The sequence below is a fragment of the Macaca mulatta genome, chromosome 9, assembly GCF_049350105.2.
Source record: "Macaca mulatta isolate MMU2019108-1 chromosome 9, T2T-MMU8v2.0, whole genome shotgun sequence".
Taxonomy (NCBI): domain Eukaryota; kingdom Metazoa; phylum Chordata; class Mammalia; order Primates; family Cercopithecidae; genus Macaca; species Macaca mulatta.
The window spans coordinates 15346468-15367235 of NC_133414.1; the positions used below are offsets into that span (position 1 = coordinate 15346468).

General features: G+C 45.5%; 1 protein-coding gene across 22 annotated transcripts in view; it reads right to left on the bottom strand.

Annotated features, from left to right (window-relative positions):
- FRMD4A (FERM domain containing 4A) overlaps nucleotides 1-20768 on the bottom strand; it is a 379365-nt gene that overhangs the window by 144991 nt on the left and 213606 nt on the right. For all 22 annotated transcript variants that reach the window (XM_077945785.1, XM_015146511.3, XM_015146514.3 and 19 more), the window contains exons 3-4: nucleotides 19872-19966; nucleotides 5000-5092 (exon numbers count right to left, since the gene is read on the bottom strand). In XM_077945785.1, coding sequence (XP_077801911.1) covers nucleotides 5000-5092; nucleotides 19872-19966 — 188 coding nt within the window. The remainder of the gene's footprint in view (nucleotides 1-4999; nucleotides 5093-19871; nucleotides 19967-20768) is intronic.

Here is a 20768-nt window from a genome sequence, read left to right on the forward strand (position 1 = left end):
GGTAGAAATAAAAGGTGTGTGTGTGGTAGGACCAGTCCAACCCTGGGGGTGGGTGTGTGCATGAGAGAAAGGGAGAGACAGAGAAAGCGTGAGCAGCCAAGGGAGGTGTGGCCCAGGGTCAGGAAGTAGTTGGAAGGGTGCACAATGGATTTGCATTGAATTGGTAAAAAAAAATAGGACAGGCAGGGCTGATAGGACCTCAGAAGCTGGAGGAAATGGACATGAAATTGCCTGAGGACAGGGTCTATCAGTTTTGTTCACTGCTCTGTCCTTGGCTCCTAGAGCAGTGCTTACGCCAAGGGACATCTCAAGGGACATCTGTGAGCCCATAAATGAAGGTGTGGCTGATGGCGCAGAAACAGCACAGGAGGAGCAGTGAGAAAGCTGCTGCATGCTACAGCTGGGATGATGGTGGACTTGGGCTTGTAAGTCTCGGGAGTGACACAGCTCAGGGTGATGACAAGGTGCGAGTGGACCCTGAAGTTTTCTCTCTAGGAGACAGAAAAGCACAATGCAACAAAGAACACTTTTCCGCGGGTGTCCACGGTGTCAGAAAATGCAGAAAATGGCAAGACCTTCTCTAGTGGGACCAACAGCAAATGTCTCAGGTCCTGAAAATTCTTGCTTTACCATTTGAGATGGCTCTTCCTCTTCCAATGTGGCATTTCCAAGATATCCAGCGTATCCCTTCAGAGTGGCAGCCTGCCACTCGTGGTGGTATGCACCTGTCCTGAACACCATCTTTACAGGTGGACGCTGGTTCTGCAAACATGGCCAAGAGTGGGTCACAAGGAGGGCTGGGGTCACCGCCTTTGACTTGGCTGCTCCTGGCTCTGCCTACACAGGGAGCAGTGGAGAACTCTGGCCACAGGTCTTGGCAGGCTACCACACTGAAGGGATACACAGGATCTCTTGGAAATGCCACATGGGAGGAGGGTGTCACTTTTCCCCTGTGGAGACGGACGGCCTGCAGTAGGGGAGGACAGACACAAGGCTTGGAGTCACACCTGACCGAACAGATGAGATACCCATCTTGCCTTTGTAACTTGTTAGCCATGCTGGGGAAGAATTTACAGACCATCCTGGGCCCCCATCTCCCTCTCTTTAATTAGGAATAATCAGACTTGCTTCCAGGGTTGCTGCGAAGATTAACAATCAGCCTTAGCAATGGACAGGTGCTGAATAATGGCTAGTTCCTGTCTCTCTGACCTTTATCCTTTTTGGGTAATTATATTGAGACCCTGAAGCCACCAGGGATCACTCCTGGTGATTTGTTGGATGAAAAACTGGAGGGACCAGGCCCCTCTTAGGCCGAATGACAGGTCAATGAAGGCAGGATCTGAGTCTTCCCTTCCACCATCCCGAAAACGTCCTGCAGCCTGATACTGGCCTCAGGGCCTCTGCAGAGGAAACGCTTATAGAAGAGACGCTGTCTGGCCTAGCGGATGGAGAGGGATTCTGAGTTCCAATTCGCATTATTTAATATATTTGGGTCTTATATTTCCTAATCTGTTGAATGGAGGGGATGATTCAGCCTGGTGTTTTGCATATGTATTATATCAGAATAATATATAAATCCCAAATAATAGCCCATCCTGGGGTACTCAGCCATACAGTGTTAATACCTCCATTCTCTGACTTTCTAAAACGTACGTTCGGGTACTTAGTTATCTTTTCCATGACCCTCTGTTTCTTTGTGTGTGTGTGTGAGATGGGGTCTTGCTCTGTTGCCCAGGCTGGAGTGCAGTGGCACAATCTCCGCTCACTGCAACCTCTGCCTCCCAGGTTCAAGTGATTCTCCTGCCTCAGCCTTCCAAGTAGCTGGGACTACAGGCACGCACCACCATGCCTGGCTAATTTTTGTATTTTTAGTAGAGATGGGGTTTCACCATGTTGGCCGGGCTGGTCTTGACCTCCTAACTTCAGGTGATCCGCCCACCTTGCCCTCCCAAAGTACAGGCATGCACCACCATGCCCAGCCTACCGTGGCCCTCTTTTATCAGGTGGTTCGATTCTGCTTTGCCACGAAGGCTACCTAGACATGTGGTATGCAGATGTAATATACAGACATTTATACCGAAGGAGAAAGGATGTGAGGAACCTGGGAGTCAGACTGCATCAAGATATGCAGGTGTCACGGCTGGAGGCTGGAGGCTGCTCAGAGTCCAACCGTGCTTCTGTTCAGAAACACACTGGAAAGGTACCCAGCTGGAGAGAAGCTCTTTTACGGACTCAAGCCTATTCCAAGTTCTGGGCTTTTGATGAAGATGATTCTCTTACCACTCCTTTGCAGAAAACCGCCTGTGAGCATCGCTAGGCAGATGTCAGGTTATAAATAGAGGATTCTTCCCAGGATGAAAAGCAAGGTAAAGAGATGGAATTCACCTATATCGAGAATCTGCCTCCTCTCTTGGAGAAAACAAATGATTGGTGTTTTGTTACTGCACTTCTCGGCCAGCTAAGAAGTGGGAACTCAGGGTAGTGAGGGTGCTGGTGACACCCCCCACCCCACCCTTGGAGGCTGCTGCAATAGGTCAACTGACTGGTGAGGGCCTGAGTTCAGGCAATGAGGAGGAGAGGGCAGTGCAGAGGGAGATTTTGGAAGCAGCAGCAGAGAATTAATGCACATAAAAATTCTAGGTTGGGAGGCCGAGGTGGATGGATCACCGGAGGTCAGGAATTCCAGAAAAGCCTGACCAACATGGTGAAACACCGTCTCTACTAAAAATACAAAAATTAGCTGGGTGTGGTGGTGGGTGCCTATAATCCCAGCTGCTCAGGAGGCTGAGGCAGGAGAACCTCTTGAACTTGGGAGGTGGAGGTTGCAGTGAGCCGAGATCATGCCATTGCAGTCCAGCCTGGGCGCCAGAGAGAGAATCCATCTCAAAATAAATAAATAAATAAATAAATAAATAAATAATTCCAGGAAGAGGACAGAAGACTTCAAGATGTGTAGCCTATGTGACTGAGTAGATGACGATGCCACAGATTTGATGGGACCACGGAAGGTTAAGGGAGGAGAGAGAAGGTCATAAATTTGGCTTTGGACCTGCTGAGTTTGGAGTACTCAGGTGGGGCTGCAGGAGGCAATTGGAATGTGACATTTCCAGAAAGATTCGCTTCCATAGGAGCTGGAGGAGGAGCGCATTCTGCTAGGTGGCGTGTATAAAGACATAGTGGAGAATGGCGGTCCCTAAATGTGGATTTGGAAATTTTTCTCTCGAATGAATGTTCTTTGAGGTTCCTGCTTTGGCCGACTAGAAAAACGGGTGGTGATGGTGGAAGTGTCTGTCATGGCTGTGGATCAGAAGTGGATGTTATATCTCGGTCTTCGGCCATCCCATTCCCCAATTCTCTCTATTGCTAGCAACTATTTCACTTCTGCAATGCTGGGTTACCTGCTTTTATGCAGAGAAGACAGGCTTGGAGTGATTTGGAAAGACCTGTGTATCTTAGAGAATGACACATCCAGCATCAATGTCAAGGTGCCCCAAGCTCTCCTGCAAGGACCCCCACAAATTGGAATAAAACACCTACTAGGCAGCCAAGCCCAAGATTTTCTCCTCTTGGCTAACGTTGGTGAACATCACCAGGGAGGTGGGGAGAGCCTGATATATGGTAAATGCACTCATCCACCTGCGATGACAGGTTAATGACCTGCTTCCATGAAACTGGAGTCCTGCCTGATACCACCTGCCCCTCCCAGAGGAATTGTTACTATTTGCTTTATATGGTTGCTTTGCCATAAATCTGAGAAACTGTATACACCATTAAAGAGAATATGGCATTGAAATCATTCCCACCAATAACAGAAATAACTAAGATGAGCTTGGATATGTTCACAGCTGTTAAACAAATCAAAAACGCATTAAGCGCAAGTTGAAATTTACTCTGCCAGCTAAGGAAAAGTCATACACTCGAGCCTGCTAAGTGGACCCTTTAACTCTTGTTTGAAGCTCTTCTAATGCCTTGTGCAGCTTAAGGATGTCTATGTCTGAAACTGCATTCCTGATCGTGCTCTTTAGGAACGACAGAATTGCATATCATTTGTGTCTCGCTCCTGAATTTCTGTTAGTATATTTTAAAAGAACAGAGTGTATGGCCTGGGTGTTTAGTGTTAGTGTCCATGTAAAGACTGAGGCATCAGGACTTAATGCTTCTGTACTTGTGTTAGTCAAGGTTCTGGAGAGAAAGAACCTGGTGGCTCCACAGACTGAGTGTTTAGGAGCTGCTGGATTGGGGGCTCAGATTCTGACTTTGCTACCAATTCAGACTTTGCCCCTGAACCCCTGACCTGCCCAGCCTCCGGCTTCTCAGAACCTTTTGCAAACAGAAGTAGTAAGTCCTGTTGTCTTCATAAGACTGCTGCAAATATTAACTATTTAAATCACTATAGCCCACAAATAGTTCCCTTTGCAAGCACAAAACAAAATTTCTGAGACTAGATTTATGAATAGAAAAATGCCTATTGTTTCTGATATGTTATTAAACTGTATCCTCCCTTGGCAGGAAATGCAGATGGGCCTGTGGTTTGCTGCTGGGTTTCGACTACTCCTATTTGGGATAAACTACCCAAGTTTCACAAGATTCAAGTGGCATCCCTTCTGAAAGGAAAGGATACAAAGGCTTTTGTTATGTAGTTTCAAATTGCACCCAAGAAAGAATCCCACGGCCTGTGCTATAAGAGACTCATTGTTTGAGATATATGACCCTCCCCAAAAAGGCAGAAAAAAGTTTTTCTCATCATTCCACACAAGCATCCTAGTGCAAATGCATAACACACACGTCCTTGCACACTCACGGGCATACTCACAGGCACGCCCTGCACCCTCGCACCCCGTGTTTCCATCTATGAGGCACGCAGCTCTACTACAACTTTTATCCCTGGCGATGAACCAAGACAAACTTGAGCTCTCATTCCACGGAATCACTCTGCCCTCCCAGACTTTTCTGATAAAGAACACAAAGAAGCAAAAGTATAGACACCAGGTGTACATACCTGACACAAAAGTATAAAACCACAGGTCCCGACTTTTTAGGGAAGTCATGTTCCAATACTCTTCGATCTAGTTGAAGCCAGTTTAAGTGTCCCCTGAGGAAAATAGAGACAAATTGGTTAGGGATTTGCATTTTGCAGAATTTTCTTTTTTGGGTTGAAGGTATATATGGAGCAGAATGTGCTGGATCGTAGATAAACTTCAATCTTCACCTTATTTTTAAATTTCTTTGTTTAAGTTTTATTTTTTATTTTTTTGAGACAAAGTCTTGCTCTGTGACCCAGGCTGGAGTGCAATGGCACGATCTTGGCTCACTGCAACCTCCGCCTCCTGGGTTCAAGCGATTCCCTGCCTCAGCCTCCTGAATAGCTAGGATTACAAGCATGAGCCACCACACCAGGTTAATTTTTGTATTTTTAGTAGAGACGGGGTTTCACCATGTTGGTCAGGCTGGTCTCAAACTCCTGACCTCACGTGATCCGCCCGCCTAAGCCTCCCAAAGCGCTGGGATTATAGGCGCGAGCCACTGTACCCGGCCACCTTCACCTTATTACTAGCTTTTCAGTACTGAAGAACCCAGTGGGATTATGTAGGGGATACCGAGTCAGCAGTGGATACTGTGTAGTGTGAGGGGGGAAAATAGGAACTGGAAAGTGAAGGGATTGAGACCTGCTGTTTCTCAGGGAAACACTGAAACGAAAATGTAATCAGAACTCTCCTTCTTGTCCTGAACTGCCTTTCCACCACACTCCCAACTGTCTTTTGTCCTGAAAAACTGAAAGCACACTTGAGAACATGTTAGCAATCCTCACCACATCTTGCTGGAGTGAAAAGCAAACCACACACAGTGTCTTAAAATGTTAAACTTACTGCCGGGGGCAGTGGCTCATGCCTTTAATCCCAGCACTTTGGAAGGCTGAGGCAAGAGATCCTCAGAAGGGAACCACTTTCCAGGCAGAAAGACCAGCCTGTGCAAAGGCCCTGTGGTGAGGCAGGACCCCAGCATCTTAGTGTCCTGTGAGTGGAAAGCCACGAGGCTAGGGAGAGCCCTGGGGGCCACGTCTGGGAGGCTGGTGTTGGAAGAGTGGGGCAAAGCCATGGAAAACCAAGCTGAAGAATTTACTCTTTCCTTTCCCTGCTCTCTGTATCCAACGTCAGCCCATCGTCCTGGAGAAGACAGTCCTAGAATCACTTTATGGAGTAAATTCACATGGAACAGACCCAGTTGACCCCACTGCATGTCCCTGGTGGCTGATGCCGTGTGACATGTGTGCTAAGGACTGTGGATAATGAGAAACAAAATCTGTATGCATCATTGTCTAAAAACGCTTGCTCCTCTCAGTACATGCTTAAACCCCCAACAAAGGAAAGAGAAAACACACAAGTGGCTTCCAACCCCTTTTTGAGGCTTCACTCAAACTGCACCTTTTGCACAAGAAAAAAAAAAAAACCAAAAAAAATCTCTCTCCACAAAACCCACACCTGTGGCTACAGGGAAGCCTTTTGGACCTGCCTTAGAATAGTGACCACCTGAAGAACTTTGGCCTGTTTTTCCTCTTTCTAAGAATCTCCAGTTGGAAAAAAAAAATTGCATGAACTTTATCTTTTTATTACCTTGCTCTGAATATAGGAAAAGTAAAAAAAATAAATGAAAGGGTTGGGCGCAGTGGCTCAAGCCTGTAATCCCAGCACTTTGGGAGGTGAAGGCAAGCAGATCACTTGAGGTCTGGAGTTCCAAATCAGCCTCGCCAGCGTGGTGAAACTCCGTCTCTACGAAAAATACAAAAAATTAGCCAGACGCGGTGGCAGGTGTCTGTAATCCCAGCTACTCGGGAGGCTGAGGCAGGAGAATCGCTTGAACTCGGAAGGTGGAGGTTGCAGTGAGCTGAAATCGCACCATTGCCCTCCAGCCTAGGTGACAGAGAGAAACTCTGTCTCAAGAAAAAATAAACAAATAGGGCAGGCGTGGTGGCTCATGCCTGTAATCCCAGCACTTTGGGAGGCCAAGGTGGGCGGATCACAAGGTCAGGAAATCAAGACCATCCTGGCTAACACGGTGAAACCCCGTCTCTACTAAAAAATACGAAAAATTAGCCGGGCGTGGTGGCGGGAGCCTGTAGTCCCAGCTACTCAGGAGGCTGAGGCAGGAGAATGGCAGGAACCCAGGAGGCGGACCTTGCAGTGAGCCGAGATCGTGCCACTGCACTCCAGCCTGGGCAACAGAGTGAGACTCCGTCTCACAAATAAGTAAATAAATAAAGGGAAGAGAGTATTGTAAGTAAAATAACAGGAGCAACTTCTTCCAGAAAGCTGGGATAAATTCTGTTCTGACTAGAACACAAGATCAGGAAACAGAAGGTCTGGGTGCCAATGTCATCTCTGCCCATGCCTGATAATGCCCCACAGGTACCACGATGTTTCAAACCTCTGTTCCTTAGCTCATGCTGTTCCTTTGTCCCAGTATGCCCTTCCCTTCCTTCTTCCCCAGCCCATCCTGCAGGACTCAGTTCTCATGTCTCTACTCCAGAAAGTCTTCCCACACCACACACCAGGTAGGACGGGGGGTCCTCCTCCAACCCTTACGGCACCCACCCTGGGGGCTCACCCATGTCTGCACTTCCCAGTCTACAGAACTGGCTCTCTATGCATTCATTTTCCCCAGCTGACTTTTTTTTTTTTTTTTTTTTTTTGAGACAGAGTGTCACTCTGTCGCCCAGGCTGGAGTGCAGTGGTGTGATCTTGGCTCACTGCAACCTCCGCGCTCAGGGTTCAAGCAATTCTCCTGCTTCAGCCTCCTGAGTAGCTGGGACTACAGGCACATGCTGCCACGCCCAGCTATTCTTTTGTATTTTAGTAGAGACGGCATTTCACTGTGTTGCCCAGGCTGGTCACAAACTCCTGAACTCAGGCAATCCACCTGCCTCAGCCTTCCAAAGTCCTGGGATGACAAGCGTGAGCCACTGTGCCCGACACCAGTTGACTTTTTATATCTGGAAAATGCCACAAGATCTACCTCATGAGGAGAATGTGTGCATGTCTGGTCAACTGGAATGTGTCCAATTATCTTAAGCTGCAACCACTTCCTTCCTGCCTCTGAAAATGCCCCCAAACTCTGTGGGTCTTCTCTTGGGGCTCAGCCTCCTGCAAGCACACCATGTGTATGGCGTATGCCTGGCCTTCACTCATGCTGCCTCTCCTCCTTGGAACTAGAGAACCGTCTCTCCATCCCTTTGTCTGAATGTTCAGCCATTGTCCAAGGCGGAGTTCAAGTCTTATTTTTGTGAAGTCTTCCTTGATTGCCTAAGTCTGGGGTTTCTTTCAAACTTCTCCAGGGCTTCTGGTTTATATCATCTTCAAGGCATCTGGCATAATCTTGTACAATTAGTTATTTTTAAAAAACGTGACCTGGGCTGGGTGAGGTGGCTCACCGCCTGAAATCCTAGCACTTTGGGAGGCCGAGGCGGGCGGATCACGAGGTCAGTTCGAGACCAGCCTGACCAACATGGTGAAACCCCATCCCTACTAAAAAAAATACAAAAATTAGCCAGGCGTGGTGGCACATGCCTGTAATCCCAGCTACTCAGGAGGCTGAGGCAGAAGAATTGCTTGAACCCAGGAGGCGGAGGTTGCAGTGAGCTGAGATGGCACGACTGCACTCCAGCCTGGGTGACAGAGTGAGACTCCATCTCAAAAAACAAAGCAAGCAAACAAAAAACATGACCTGTCTCTCAATAATCAGTTTTCAACATTTATAGAAATTATCCCCCAAAACCTAGCAGTGTCTAGCAACTGTTAGGTGCTCAAAAGAAGTATTTGCTCATTGATTTGAATGAATACCTATAAGAGCAAGCCATCCAATGACAATGTAGACTTAAATATTCATCTTTTTCCTTACCATATTTCATGATAAATAGTCTTATGGGGAAAAACCTTTTCATTATTCTTACAAGATAAGGCTTTGAATCACCCACAGACTGGAATGATACAAAAATACAGTGATTCTTCTCCAGCCACCAGCTCAAAGAATAAGGAGGACCTGAGAGAGAGAATATTCCACTTGTGGAATATTCAAGATTAGCCAATGGTCCAGGCTTGAGATATCCTCATCCCAACCCATTGGCACACGAGTGACCACACATGCTGCAAGAGATTAGACTTAGGTCCCTGGGGGTCACCATTCACATGTGATGAACTTCAAGGTGGGGACATGTCTCGTGAAGGGACGCAGATAGATGTCATTTGGATTCCAGTCTGTTGGGTTTACGCACTGCCAATTCTTCTTCATCCACAGAGGACAAACCGATGGATTCCCCTTCTAGAAACCTTTATTCCCCACATTAAACTTTTTAAAAGAATGACTTTTTAAGCAATGAATTTGACTGGCAATTCCTTTGTTCCCAGCCATCTATTGGTTTAACAATTATCAAGCAATTAAATAGACTAGAAAGGAAAGTAAGAAAATGGGCCAGGTGCAGTGTGGCTCACGCCTGTAATCCCAGCACTTTGGGAGGCCATGGTGGGTGGATCATGAGGTCAGATTGAGATTAACCTGGCCAAAATGCTGAAACCCCGTCTCTACCAAAAATACAAAAATTAGCCAGGTATGGTGGTGCATGCCTGTAGTCCCAGCTACTTGGGAGGCTGAGGCAGGAGAATCGCTTGAACCGGGGAGGCAGAGATTGCAGTGAGCCAAGAATGCACCACTGCACTCCAGCCTGACAACGCAGTGGGGCTCTGTCTCAAAAAAGAAAAAAAAAAAAAAGGTCAGGAAGCAAAGAGAACATGGAAGCTGGAATGACTTCTACAAGATCCTACACAGAATAGTTGGCCTCTGAGGACAAATGACATTCCTTCCTCCACTTTCCCTGCTTGAACTCAAACACTCCAGTCCTGTGAGGGGATCACGATGTGTGGCCTTGCATGGCTCCAGTGGCCGGTGGAGAGGCAGACTGGAGTCCTCGGACCCTCAGGAGGAAGGAGGTCAGCTGCCTCCATTTTAAGGGCTTGTAAAAGTCTCTCACTGAAGGCTGCTTATAAAGGCAGACTGAAGGGACATGTGACCGATCCAAGGCCCTTATGAAAACTGCCCACTATTTGGGCAAAAACTGAAAGATGGATTAAAAAGTGAACTGGAAACCATAATTCTGGGGCCACCACTTTTGGCTGCAGCACTTGTTAAAATGTTGTTTTCGGCCGGGCACGGTGGCTCACGCCTGTGATCCCAGCACTTTGGGAGGCCGAGATGGGCGGATCATGAGGTCAGGAGATCAAGACCATCCTGGCTAACACGGTGAAACCCCGTCTCTACTAAAAATACAAAAAATTAGCCAGGCGAGGTGGCGGGCGCCTGTAGTTCCAGCTACTCGGGAGGCTGAGGCAGGAGAATGGCATGAACCCAGGAGGTGAAGCTTGCAGTGAGCTGAGATCTCGCCAATGCACTCCAGCCTGGGTGACAGATGAAACTCTGTCACACACACATACAAAATGTTGTTTTCTGCTCATCTCGAAGTCACATTTCCTGTACTCTACAGGGTCAAGAATTCCACACTGCAAAAGCTTTTGCTTTCCTATTAAACCTTTCACAATCCTGACATCAAGTGCTTTCCTCAAACCTTTTATGATTCTTTTGCATTAGGATGGGATGGAACGCAAAGTGGTAAAGAGGCATTTCCTTTATACAGTTTAACTAAGAGATGCCTGATAGCTTGGTTTTCATGATTCTCATTGATTTTTCATTTGAGAACTCACTTCATTGCCTTTGCCAATAATAACATACACACACACACACACACACACACACACACACAAAAGCATCCCAGCAGCCACTCAGAGTATTTTTGTTATTATGTGACTGATAACTATCTTTAAAGCTGAGCAAGATAACGCTCATTTGGTTTATGGTTGCAGTAGGTCAAACTGTCAGGTCAGTAATAAATATGCAATTGCTTCTGGGCAATAGAAATTGGATGCATTCATTTAACAGATTGCTTTTAGCTTCTACATATAAAACAAATAGATTTTTGGTTCAAGTGTTGGCACCTTCAATAGTGATGGCCTCAGGGAGAGCTTTGTTTATAGTTACTGGAGGGTGGAGGTGTGTGATAAGTCTATCTGAATCCGTCACTTTCCAGATCCAGGGAGAGAATGATACTGCCTGGCTTCTAGATGTTTTTATTGTAACAGGCAATTTCATATGGAATGATTTCTACAGAAAGCCAAAGAGAGAGTTCTTATATGTTTATCTATTTAGAGACAGGGTCTCACTCTGTTGCCCAGGTTGGAGGGCAGTGGCGCAATCATAGCTCACGGCAGCCTTGAACTCCTGGGCTCAGGTGATCCTCCTGCCTCAGCCTCTGGAATAGCTGGAACTACAGCCACATGCCACTGCACCTGGGTAATTTTTAAAAAGTTGTGTGTGTGGTTTTTTTTTTTTTTTTTGTAGAGACAGGGTCTCGCTATGTTGTCCAGGCTGGTCTCAAACTCCTGGCTTCAAGCAATCCTCCCACTTCAGCCTTCCGAAGTGCTGGGATCACAGGTGTTAGCCACCACACCTGGCCAAGTATATGAAATGCTTATAGATGTTGCTGGATGGAGGTGGGGAGAGGAGTTCTTCAAATGGAAGAATGTTGATATATTTAGTATCCTTGTCTTGTAGTGTGTGTGTTCATCAAGGACAGACCAGGCACTTTGGGAGGTCGAGGTGGGCGCATCACCTGAAGCCAGGAGTTTGAGACCAGCCTGGCCAATATGGTGAAACCCTGTCTCTACTAAAAATACAAAAAATTAGCTGGGTGTGGTGGCAGATGCCTGTAATCCCAGCTACTAGGGAAGCTGAGGGATGAGAATCACTTGAACCTGGGAGACAGAGAATGCAGTGAACTGAGACTGTGCCACTGCACTCCAGCCTGGGTGACAGAACAAGACTCCATCTCAAAAAAAAAAAAAAAAAAAAAGGACCCGACCAGTGATACTGATTTCACTATAAACCCTTAACAACACAGGAAGGTTAAAGTAGGGTGTATACTGGAGACACCAGATTACTAAATCTGGGGCTCTCTAGCCCAGGAGAAATTGTTGGCTCCACTATGTTTTCTTAAGTCTATTCCAAATTTTCTTTTTAAAAATATTTTATTTTAGTTTTTTAGAGACAGAATCTCATTCTGTTGCCCAGGCTGGAGTGCAATGGTGCAGTCATAGCTCACTGCAGCCTTGAACCCCTGGGCTCAAGTGATCTTCCCATCTCAGCCTCCTGAATAGCTGGGACTACAGGTGCACACCACCACTCCTGGCTAATTAAAAACAATTTTTTTTGTAAAGTAGGGGTTTTGCCATGATGCCCAGGTTGGCCTCAAACTTCTGGCCTCAAGCAATCTTCCCACCTCTGCCTCCCAAAGCACTGGGATGGCAGGCATGAGTCACTATACCCAGACCCCAATTTTCTTTTCTAGCAGCTTCTACACCATGTTTTGTGAATCACTTCCTAATCTACAAACACAAGCTCAACAAGGCGTCAAGGACCTGTGCTTTCTGGATCTCCAGTGGTTAACAGAAGATGCTAAATAAATATTTGTTAAGAGAATGAATATAGCAGCTTCACAATATGCCCCACAGATCCATATTCTTGTAGGTTCAGGGACTGCTGTATAGACACAGCTCCCATCCTAAGTAAACAGTCTCCATATTAAGAATTCACTCTGCTCACCTGTGCCAGGTTCCCAGCTCCCTCTGGTCATTTGCATCGGAAAGGAAAGGCGGGAGAAAGCCGCATCCCTAAGCTCTCCTTGGAGGGCACCGTTCCTTTTTTATTTATCTTACCTGTACACAGAAAGAGCTATGCCCAAGCACTTCTCTGGTCACTAAATGTAAGGTACTGTTGTGTGTTTGCCGTTGTTTCCGACAACACAGCGTGGGTCGTCTGAGAGGTGGTAATGAACACTGAATGCTGTGCTCCCAGAAGCAGTTATTACAAGCCAGGCACGGAGGCTGCAGCCACTGACTTTCTCCTCTCTCACCATCCAGCAGATAATACGTGGAAATCCCAAACCTATTTCTAAATAAATTCCTTTCCCAGAGCTGTGTCTTGCGGTTGTTTCTTCTGCAACTGGAAAATTGCTTTTCTATTTTGTTTATTTTTAAATTGTAGATAAGCTTGTGGCCAGGAATGCTGAACAACTGAACCCTTTTCAGAGGCCCTAGCCAATGCCAGTCACGGGTGAAGCAAACGCAAGGACGCAAGGACAGCACGGACCCGAGCTCACTCCCGTGCACCAGCGTTCCTGGCACTGGTTCTAAAGTTGCGTCTTCAATGAGTCAGGCCTTTTTCTTTTTCTTTCTTTCTTTCTTTTTTTTTTTTTGTTGAGACGGAGTCTTGCTCTGTTGCCAGGTGGGAGTGCGGTGGCACGATCTTGGTTCACTGCAATCTACTGCCTCAGCCTCCCAACTAGCTGGGATTACAGGCGCCTGCCACCAAGCCCAGCTAATTTTTTGTTTGTTTGTTTGTTTTTTGAGTAGAGATGGGGTTTCACCATGTTGGCCAGGATGGTCTTGATCTCTTGACCTTGTGATTTGCCCGTCTCGGCCTCCCAAAGTGTTAGGATTATAGGCATGAGCCACCGTGCCCAGCCAGGCCATTTTAACTTTAACAGTTTGAGTAAATCAGACTCCACAGACAGCACCAATCAGCTGATTCAATTAATTAGGATACAGTCTGCTGAAAGAAAAGATCCTTAATTGTTTGCCATCTAGGTTCTTAAACTAACATCCTGGCTACAGGATGTCTGTGAGCACTCTAAAATTTAAGCAAAAATTTATTTTGTATGTAAACTTTTATGAAGGAAAGGGAATATAACTTCAAATTTCTTTTTTTTTGAGACGGAGTCTCACTCTGTCGCCCGGGCTGGAGTGCAGTGGCCAGATCTCAGCTCACTGCAAGCTCTGCCCCCCGGGTTCACGCCATTCTCCTGCCTCAGCTGCCCGAGTAGCTGAGACTACAGGTGTCCGCCACCTCGCCCAGCCAGTTTTTTGTATTTTTTTAGTAGAGACGGGGTTTCACTGTGTTAGGCAGGATGGTCTCGATAACTTCAAATTTCAAAGGGGGCTGTGATGAAATGAGAGGTTAAAAGCTGCTTGTTTTCTTTTTTTTTTTTTTTTAAGAGATGGGGTCTGGGGTCTTGCTCTGTTGCCCAGGCAGGAGAGCAGTGGCGTAGTCATAGCTTGCTGTAGCCTCTAACTCTCGGGCTCAAGCAACTCTCCTGCCTCAGCCTCCCAACGTGTTGGGATTACAGGTGTGAGTCTCAAGCCCAGCCCATATTATTAACTGGTATGTGAAAATAAATTCTAACTATAACTGTCTTTTAAATTTAGAGTAATGGCTAACCAAGTTTCTTCTCTTTCTTCCTCATATTTCTAAACACTTTTTAAAGGCATTAAAAAAAAAAACCCAAAACAAAAATCAACAACAAAAGACACTTAATTACAGCATTCAACAAGCAATTCTTAAAATTTATGACAGGAGATTCAAACTAAAATTTAAACAGATTATGACAATCATTACTTCAACTTGGGTGTGTTTGATTATTTCTGCTGAATAGCATAAAAGTTGTTTAGTTACAGGCTATAGCTTCTGATAATGGGATCTTCCATTCCCACCTCACCCCATAGCCCATAAGTTACTTCTTGATTTTAATTAGTTTTGTTGTTTTTGAGATGAGGTCTCACTCTGTCACCTGGGCTGGAGGGCGGTGGTACAATAGTAGGTCACTGCAGTCTTGAACTCCTGGGCTCAAGTGATCCTCCTGCCTCAGCCTCCTGAGTAGCTGGGACTACAAGTGCACCACCAAGGCTTGCTAATTTTTATTTATTTATTTATTTATTGTTAGACAGATTCTCACTCTGTCACCCAAGCTAGAGTGCGTGGTGTGATCTCGGCTCACTGCAACCGTGACCTCCTGGGTTCAAGCAATACTCGTGTGTCAGCCTCCCGAGTAGCTGGAATTACAGGCACACACCACCACACCCACTTAATTTCTATATTTTTAGTAGAGACGGGGTTTTACCATGTTGGGAAGGCTGGTCTCGAACTCCTGACATCAAGTGATCTGCCACCTTAACCTCCCAAAGTGCTGGGATCACAAGCATGAGCAACAATTTTTTTTTTTTTTTTTTTTTTTTTTTGGTAGAGATGGGGTCTTGCTATTGCCCTGGCTGGTCTTGAACTCCTCCCGGCTTCAAGGAATCCTCCCACCTTGGACTCCCAAATTGCTGAAATTATAGGCATGAGCCACTGCACTCAACCCACAAGTGAAAAAAAAAAAAAAAATTGAAATGTGGGTCTTAAAACAGCAATAGAAATATTTCAAAAATAAAATGTAAAAATGAGTTTCTCTAAGGGATGGATGCCAGTGTTTGATAAATGAAAATCTCAGTTACCCTATTTGTACACCTGGAAACATTAAACCTGAACTTCCGAGCTGGTTCTCACACTGTTAGGAATGGAAGTTAGAAGGGAGATAGTCTGTAACTTTACAGGCTCCTGGGATGAGTCGTTGTTAGCTCTCAACATTCAATGCTGAAGTACAATCAGCTTTTCTTCTTTGCTCTGGAGGGAGAGAGCAAAAGAAATACTGCAACATTCCCACTGTCTAGAATAGGGGTTTTCAAATTCGCCTGTACACTAGAATCAACTGAAGAAGCTTTGAAAATTAATGCTCAGGTCACACCCAGGCCGATTCCACTGGAATTTCTGGGGGGTAGGTCCCAGGCACTGGTATTTTATAAAGCGTCCCAGGTAATTCCAATGTGTAGCTAAGGTTGAGATCCATAACTCCAGCAAAATATACATTTTTTTTTTTTTATTTTTTGAGACAGAGTCTCGCTCTGTTGCCCAGGCTGGAGTGCAGTGGCATGATTTCGGCTCACTGCAACCTCTGCCTCCTGCATTCAGGTTCAGATTCTCCTGCCTCAACCTCCCAAGTCACTGGGATTACAGGCGTGTGACACCACGCCTGGATAATTTTTTGTATTTTTAGTAGAGACGGTGGGTGGGGGGGGTTTCACTGTGTTAGCCAGGATGGTCTCGATCTCCTGACCTCGTGATCTGCCCACCTTGGCCTCCCAAGGTGCTGGGATTACAGGCATGAGCCATCGTGTCCAGCCAATAATTATTTTAACATCAGATTTATACCTGGCTGTTGGTTAGTTTCAGGATGTTTTAAAGGCTGCCAAAATGTCATTGTTTGCATATGTCACCATGATTCAGATAATTTATATAGATGACCACCTGTATCTCTTTTTATGAGGACAGAGTTAGTAAAAGTAAAAGGAGGCCAAATGCAAATGAATCCTGGTACAGAAGACAGCATTTGTAAAAAAAAAAAAAAACTGGGGAAATTGGAATCAGGTCTGTAGTTTAGTTAGTAATATAATACCAATGTTCATTTCTTAGTTTTGATTAAAGTAACATCATTTGCAAGATGTTGACATCTGTTGAAGTTGGGCGGAGGGTGTAAAGGAACTCTCTAATGATTGCAATTCTTCTTTAAGTCTATTTCAAAATTAAAGTTAAAAGATTAAAAAAAGAGAAAGCAGGCCTAGTATTAATGCTGCAAAACTGTTGACTGCTAACAATATTAAACATTCTTGGGCATAAGTTCTTCTACTGTGACTTAGATGCTTTATTAATGAATACAACTTATGGGGTGAGAGAAGCTTAGAGAAGTTTCCAATTTCCTGTCTACATTCTGCTTCATATATATTTTCTCCAGTTTCATCTGGATCCCACAAAATGTCAAAAGCAGTTAATTCTGAAAACGTCTGACAATATATGGCCTAGAGTCACACATTCTACTATTTAGAAATTCTTTTTTTTTTTGGAGACAGAGTCTCACTGTGTTGGACTGGAGTGGAGGCTGGAAGTGCAGTGGAACAATCTCAGCTCACTGCAACTTCTGCCTCCCAGGTTCAAGCGATTCTCCTGCCTCAGTCTCCCAAAGAGCTAGGATTACGGGTGCATGCCACCACGCCTGACTGATTTTTGTATTTTTAGTAGAGATGGGGTTTCACCATGTTGGCCAGGCTGGTCTTGAACTCCTGACCTCAGGTGATCTTCTCGCCTCGGCCTCCCAAAGTGCTGGGATTACAGGTGTGAGCCACCGCGCCCAGCCCACTATTAGAAATTCTACTCTTAGTAATGATCATGCTGCTGGTAAGAGTATCGTGCACATATATGGCACTTTACAGTTTATAAGTGCTTTCCACGTGTTAGTCTTGTTTTATTTGCATTAGGAAATAGACAAGTACATGTGATACACCACAGGCTGTCACAAAGAATGGAACTACGATTGCATTTTACTATAAAACACACAGTGTAGCACCTGTATAAAGCAGACACACACACGCTCACAATACACATGTAGAATTAGAAAACACGATCATAAAACAATCTTGCTGTAGTGTCCCGTGATACAGAGCAAGGCTGGGGGAGGTAGTACTGTTAGGCTAGCGCTTACTACCGAGGAATCACCAAGCCAGAGCAGGTGACACCCAAGGGCACTATTTTGCAGGGGAAGTTTTTATTCTTCTTTCCTACCAGGTAAAGGAGAAAAGTTCAGACAACCAAAGAGACACTCACAATGTCTGTTGGTCCTGGCATTGTCCCGCCAGGACTGACAGCCCCTGAGTCGTGGCCTCCCTACTGCCCAGCCTTGAAGGCGCTAGCTCTTCACCTCCTCTGGGCTCCTGACACCTGCCCTTTCCCCTGATGCACCAGGCACATCTGCCAGTTCTTTTCCAGAAATATTTTGCCAGCTCCAGCGATTTTCCAGTGACCTCCTGCTGGCTGGCTGCCACTCCTTCTATGGCCGGAGAGACCCTCCCACCTAGACTCTGGGGCAGGTGATCGAAGTGGCTGCACTTTCTCTGGATCATGCCAGAAGGATGGCTCACTCCTTTTCATCACTGCCCCCCACAGAGCCTCCATGAAGCCAGCTCCACTACTAGACAGGGCAAGACACTTTTATCCAGCCTGGCTTCTATGCACGCATGCACGCACGCACGCACGCACATGCTTTCCTGGTCAGCACGGAGAGCCAGGAGAGCTGAGACCTGGAGTGTACCGGCTTAGCTGGATGGGGAAGCTGGACTTGGCTGTGTGCGGCCCCTGCTGTGATGTGTGGCTTTGGTGCTCTCAACCCTCCTGGGAGATGAGTGACTTTCTACCTAGGTCCATTCCTACCCATCAGTGCTGTTAGGGCAGTGATCCGAAATGTTCTGCAGACGCACATCGTCTTCCCCTTCAGCCCAGGATCATGCGCTCATTTTTCAGTTCTTGTTTATTCAAAAGGAAAGCCTAATCGGGGCTCCTCTAGAGTTCACGGGATCTTTTAGTAAAAACTTACATGGGAAATGTGAACAATGGGGCTATGATTAATTGAAACTTAGGGTTTCCTTCTGATTAGTGAAAACAGTCTCAACAGCAATTTAAGTGGTTTACAGTGATTCTCAGGAGAAAGGGGAGAGAATAATCTACATTTGTAAAAGTAATTGTTCTACATGTGCATTTGTTGAAAAGCTTTTAAAAAATTGTAGTGCTGAGTCCTTCCCCTCACAGCCCTGAACTTTTCCCAGCTGGGCTTACTTGGCCCTGCCTGCGATTCCTCCTGCCCACTGACGGTCACTCACACCTGCGTTCCAGTTCCCTGCAGGCTCCAGGACAAGGGGCTGACCTTGCTCCTCCCAGCTTTCTTGAGGACGATATGGCTTTGCTCCTGCTGCCTGCTCTCTGAACACACCACAGCCTGAAATGTCCCTGATTGACAGGGTGACCAGATGGTCCAGCTTGCCCAAGACAGTCCCAATGACACCCCCTTTTGTTCAGTGTCTCAATTTGGATAATAAGTCATAGGACCACCCTGTCCACCTGCAGCTCGCCAAGGTCAAGTATAGCCACGTGCAGGGACATCTGGTCGCCTCCCTCACTGGCCCATGTGGATGCCCACCTGTTCTTGCTTCAATGGCACCACCTGATTCCCGGGGCCTGGGCTTCCCTGTACTGTCTTGCCCGGCCACTAACCTAACACTGACCTATTAATAATTTAGGAAATAATCTCTGTAATTCTGAAGATCTGGAAGAGAGTGAGAGAGACAGAGTGTGTGTGAGTGTGTGTGTGTGTGTGTGAGACTGTGTGTGTGTGCACAGAGGAAAGACAATTATGAACTATTTTCTTAGAATACCTCATTTTTATCTAGAAATCTATACAGGTATCCACCATACTCTTTTGATAACAGTACACGAAAAAGAAAATGGAAATTTTAGTAAGGATTTTCCTTACTTGTATTACAAAACACCACTTTATAGAGCCAAACTGAAAAGACCCTTGAAAGCAAATATTCTTCTCATCAGATAAGTGATCTGAATTTTTAATTTTCATAGTTGCTCTATTTCAGTTTAGACACTGAAACTGCACAGCTTATTTTCATTTTGAATTTATCATCAAATTCACTTCCTGTTATTGTTATCCCAACAGTAGAGAGCAATGTTTCATTTCCAGAAGTTTTCATTTAACTTAAACAAAAAGCAAACCCACATAGATCCACTTAAAAAAAATAAACATGTCAGTCTGAACACAAACCTGCTTGATTAGAAGAACCAGTTTACCTAATAATTTTATAATATTAGCATCACCCTAATTATATCCTTTGGCTGTACCAGGCATGACCACAAGGCCTTTGAAGTTCGGATGATGAACTTGGACTGACCCCAGACCATGGGACCCAAGTGGCCTGCAGCTGATTCCGCCACTGATAGCTGGAGTGGAGGAGTTTCGGGTTCTGCACTGACTTCCCCTTCGGGCTGTGGGGGCTCAAGGCAGTACTTACGTTTCATCTGTGAATGCTATTCCAAAGTACTCCTTTTCCTTCAGATTGAAGTGAGAAGCCACAAGGTCAAGAAGCTCCTTGGCCAACAGCTTGGGCTGCAAGGAGAATACAATGGAATAAGGGTAAATGATGAGAAACTGCTTTTCCTAAAATATGCAATCTCAGGTTTCCATAATTTTTTCAATGAAATGTCCCAAAGCTCAAGTATTTTGAAGCAAATGATTTTTATAAACCCAAACAAATAGACAATGACACTGATGAGCACACAGCCAAGTCAAGGGTTATCAACAGATAGAGATCTTCTGTTTTATTATTTCCTAGAAGGTTTTTATATAAATATATTTATTTATTTACTTATTTATTTATTTATTTTTTAATTGAGATGGAGTCTTGCTCTGTCATCCAGGCTGGGGCGCAGTGGCATGATCTTTGCTCACTGCAACGTCTGCCTCCTGGATTCAAGCAATTCTCATGTCTCCACCTCTGAGATTATAGGGATATGCCAACACGCATGGCTAATTTCTTTTTTTTTTAATTTTTTTTTATTTTTAGGAAAGATGGGGTTTCACCATGTTAGCCTGGCTTCAAGTGATCCACCTGCCTCAGCCTCCCAAAGTGCTATGATTACAGACGTGTGCCACCATGCCTGGCTAATTTTTGTATTTTTAGTAATCCCAGCTACTTGGGAGGCTGAGGAAGGAGAATCGCTTGAACCCACGAGGCAGAGGTTGCAGTGAGCCAAGATCACGCCACTGCACGCCAACCTGGATGACAGAGCAAGACTCTGTCTCAAAAAAAAAAAAAAAAAAAAAGGTATCTGCCAGTCTAAAGAAGTACACCAGAGCATTAGGCATAAAGTCATGGTAGATGTTTGTATTGTTAACATGTTATTCACCT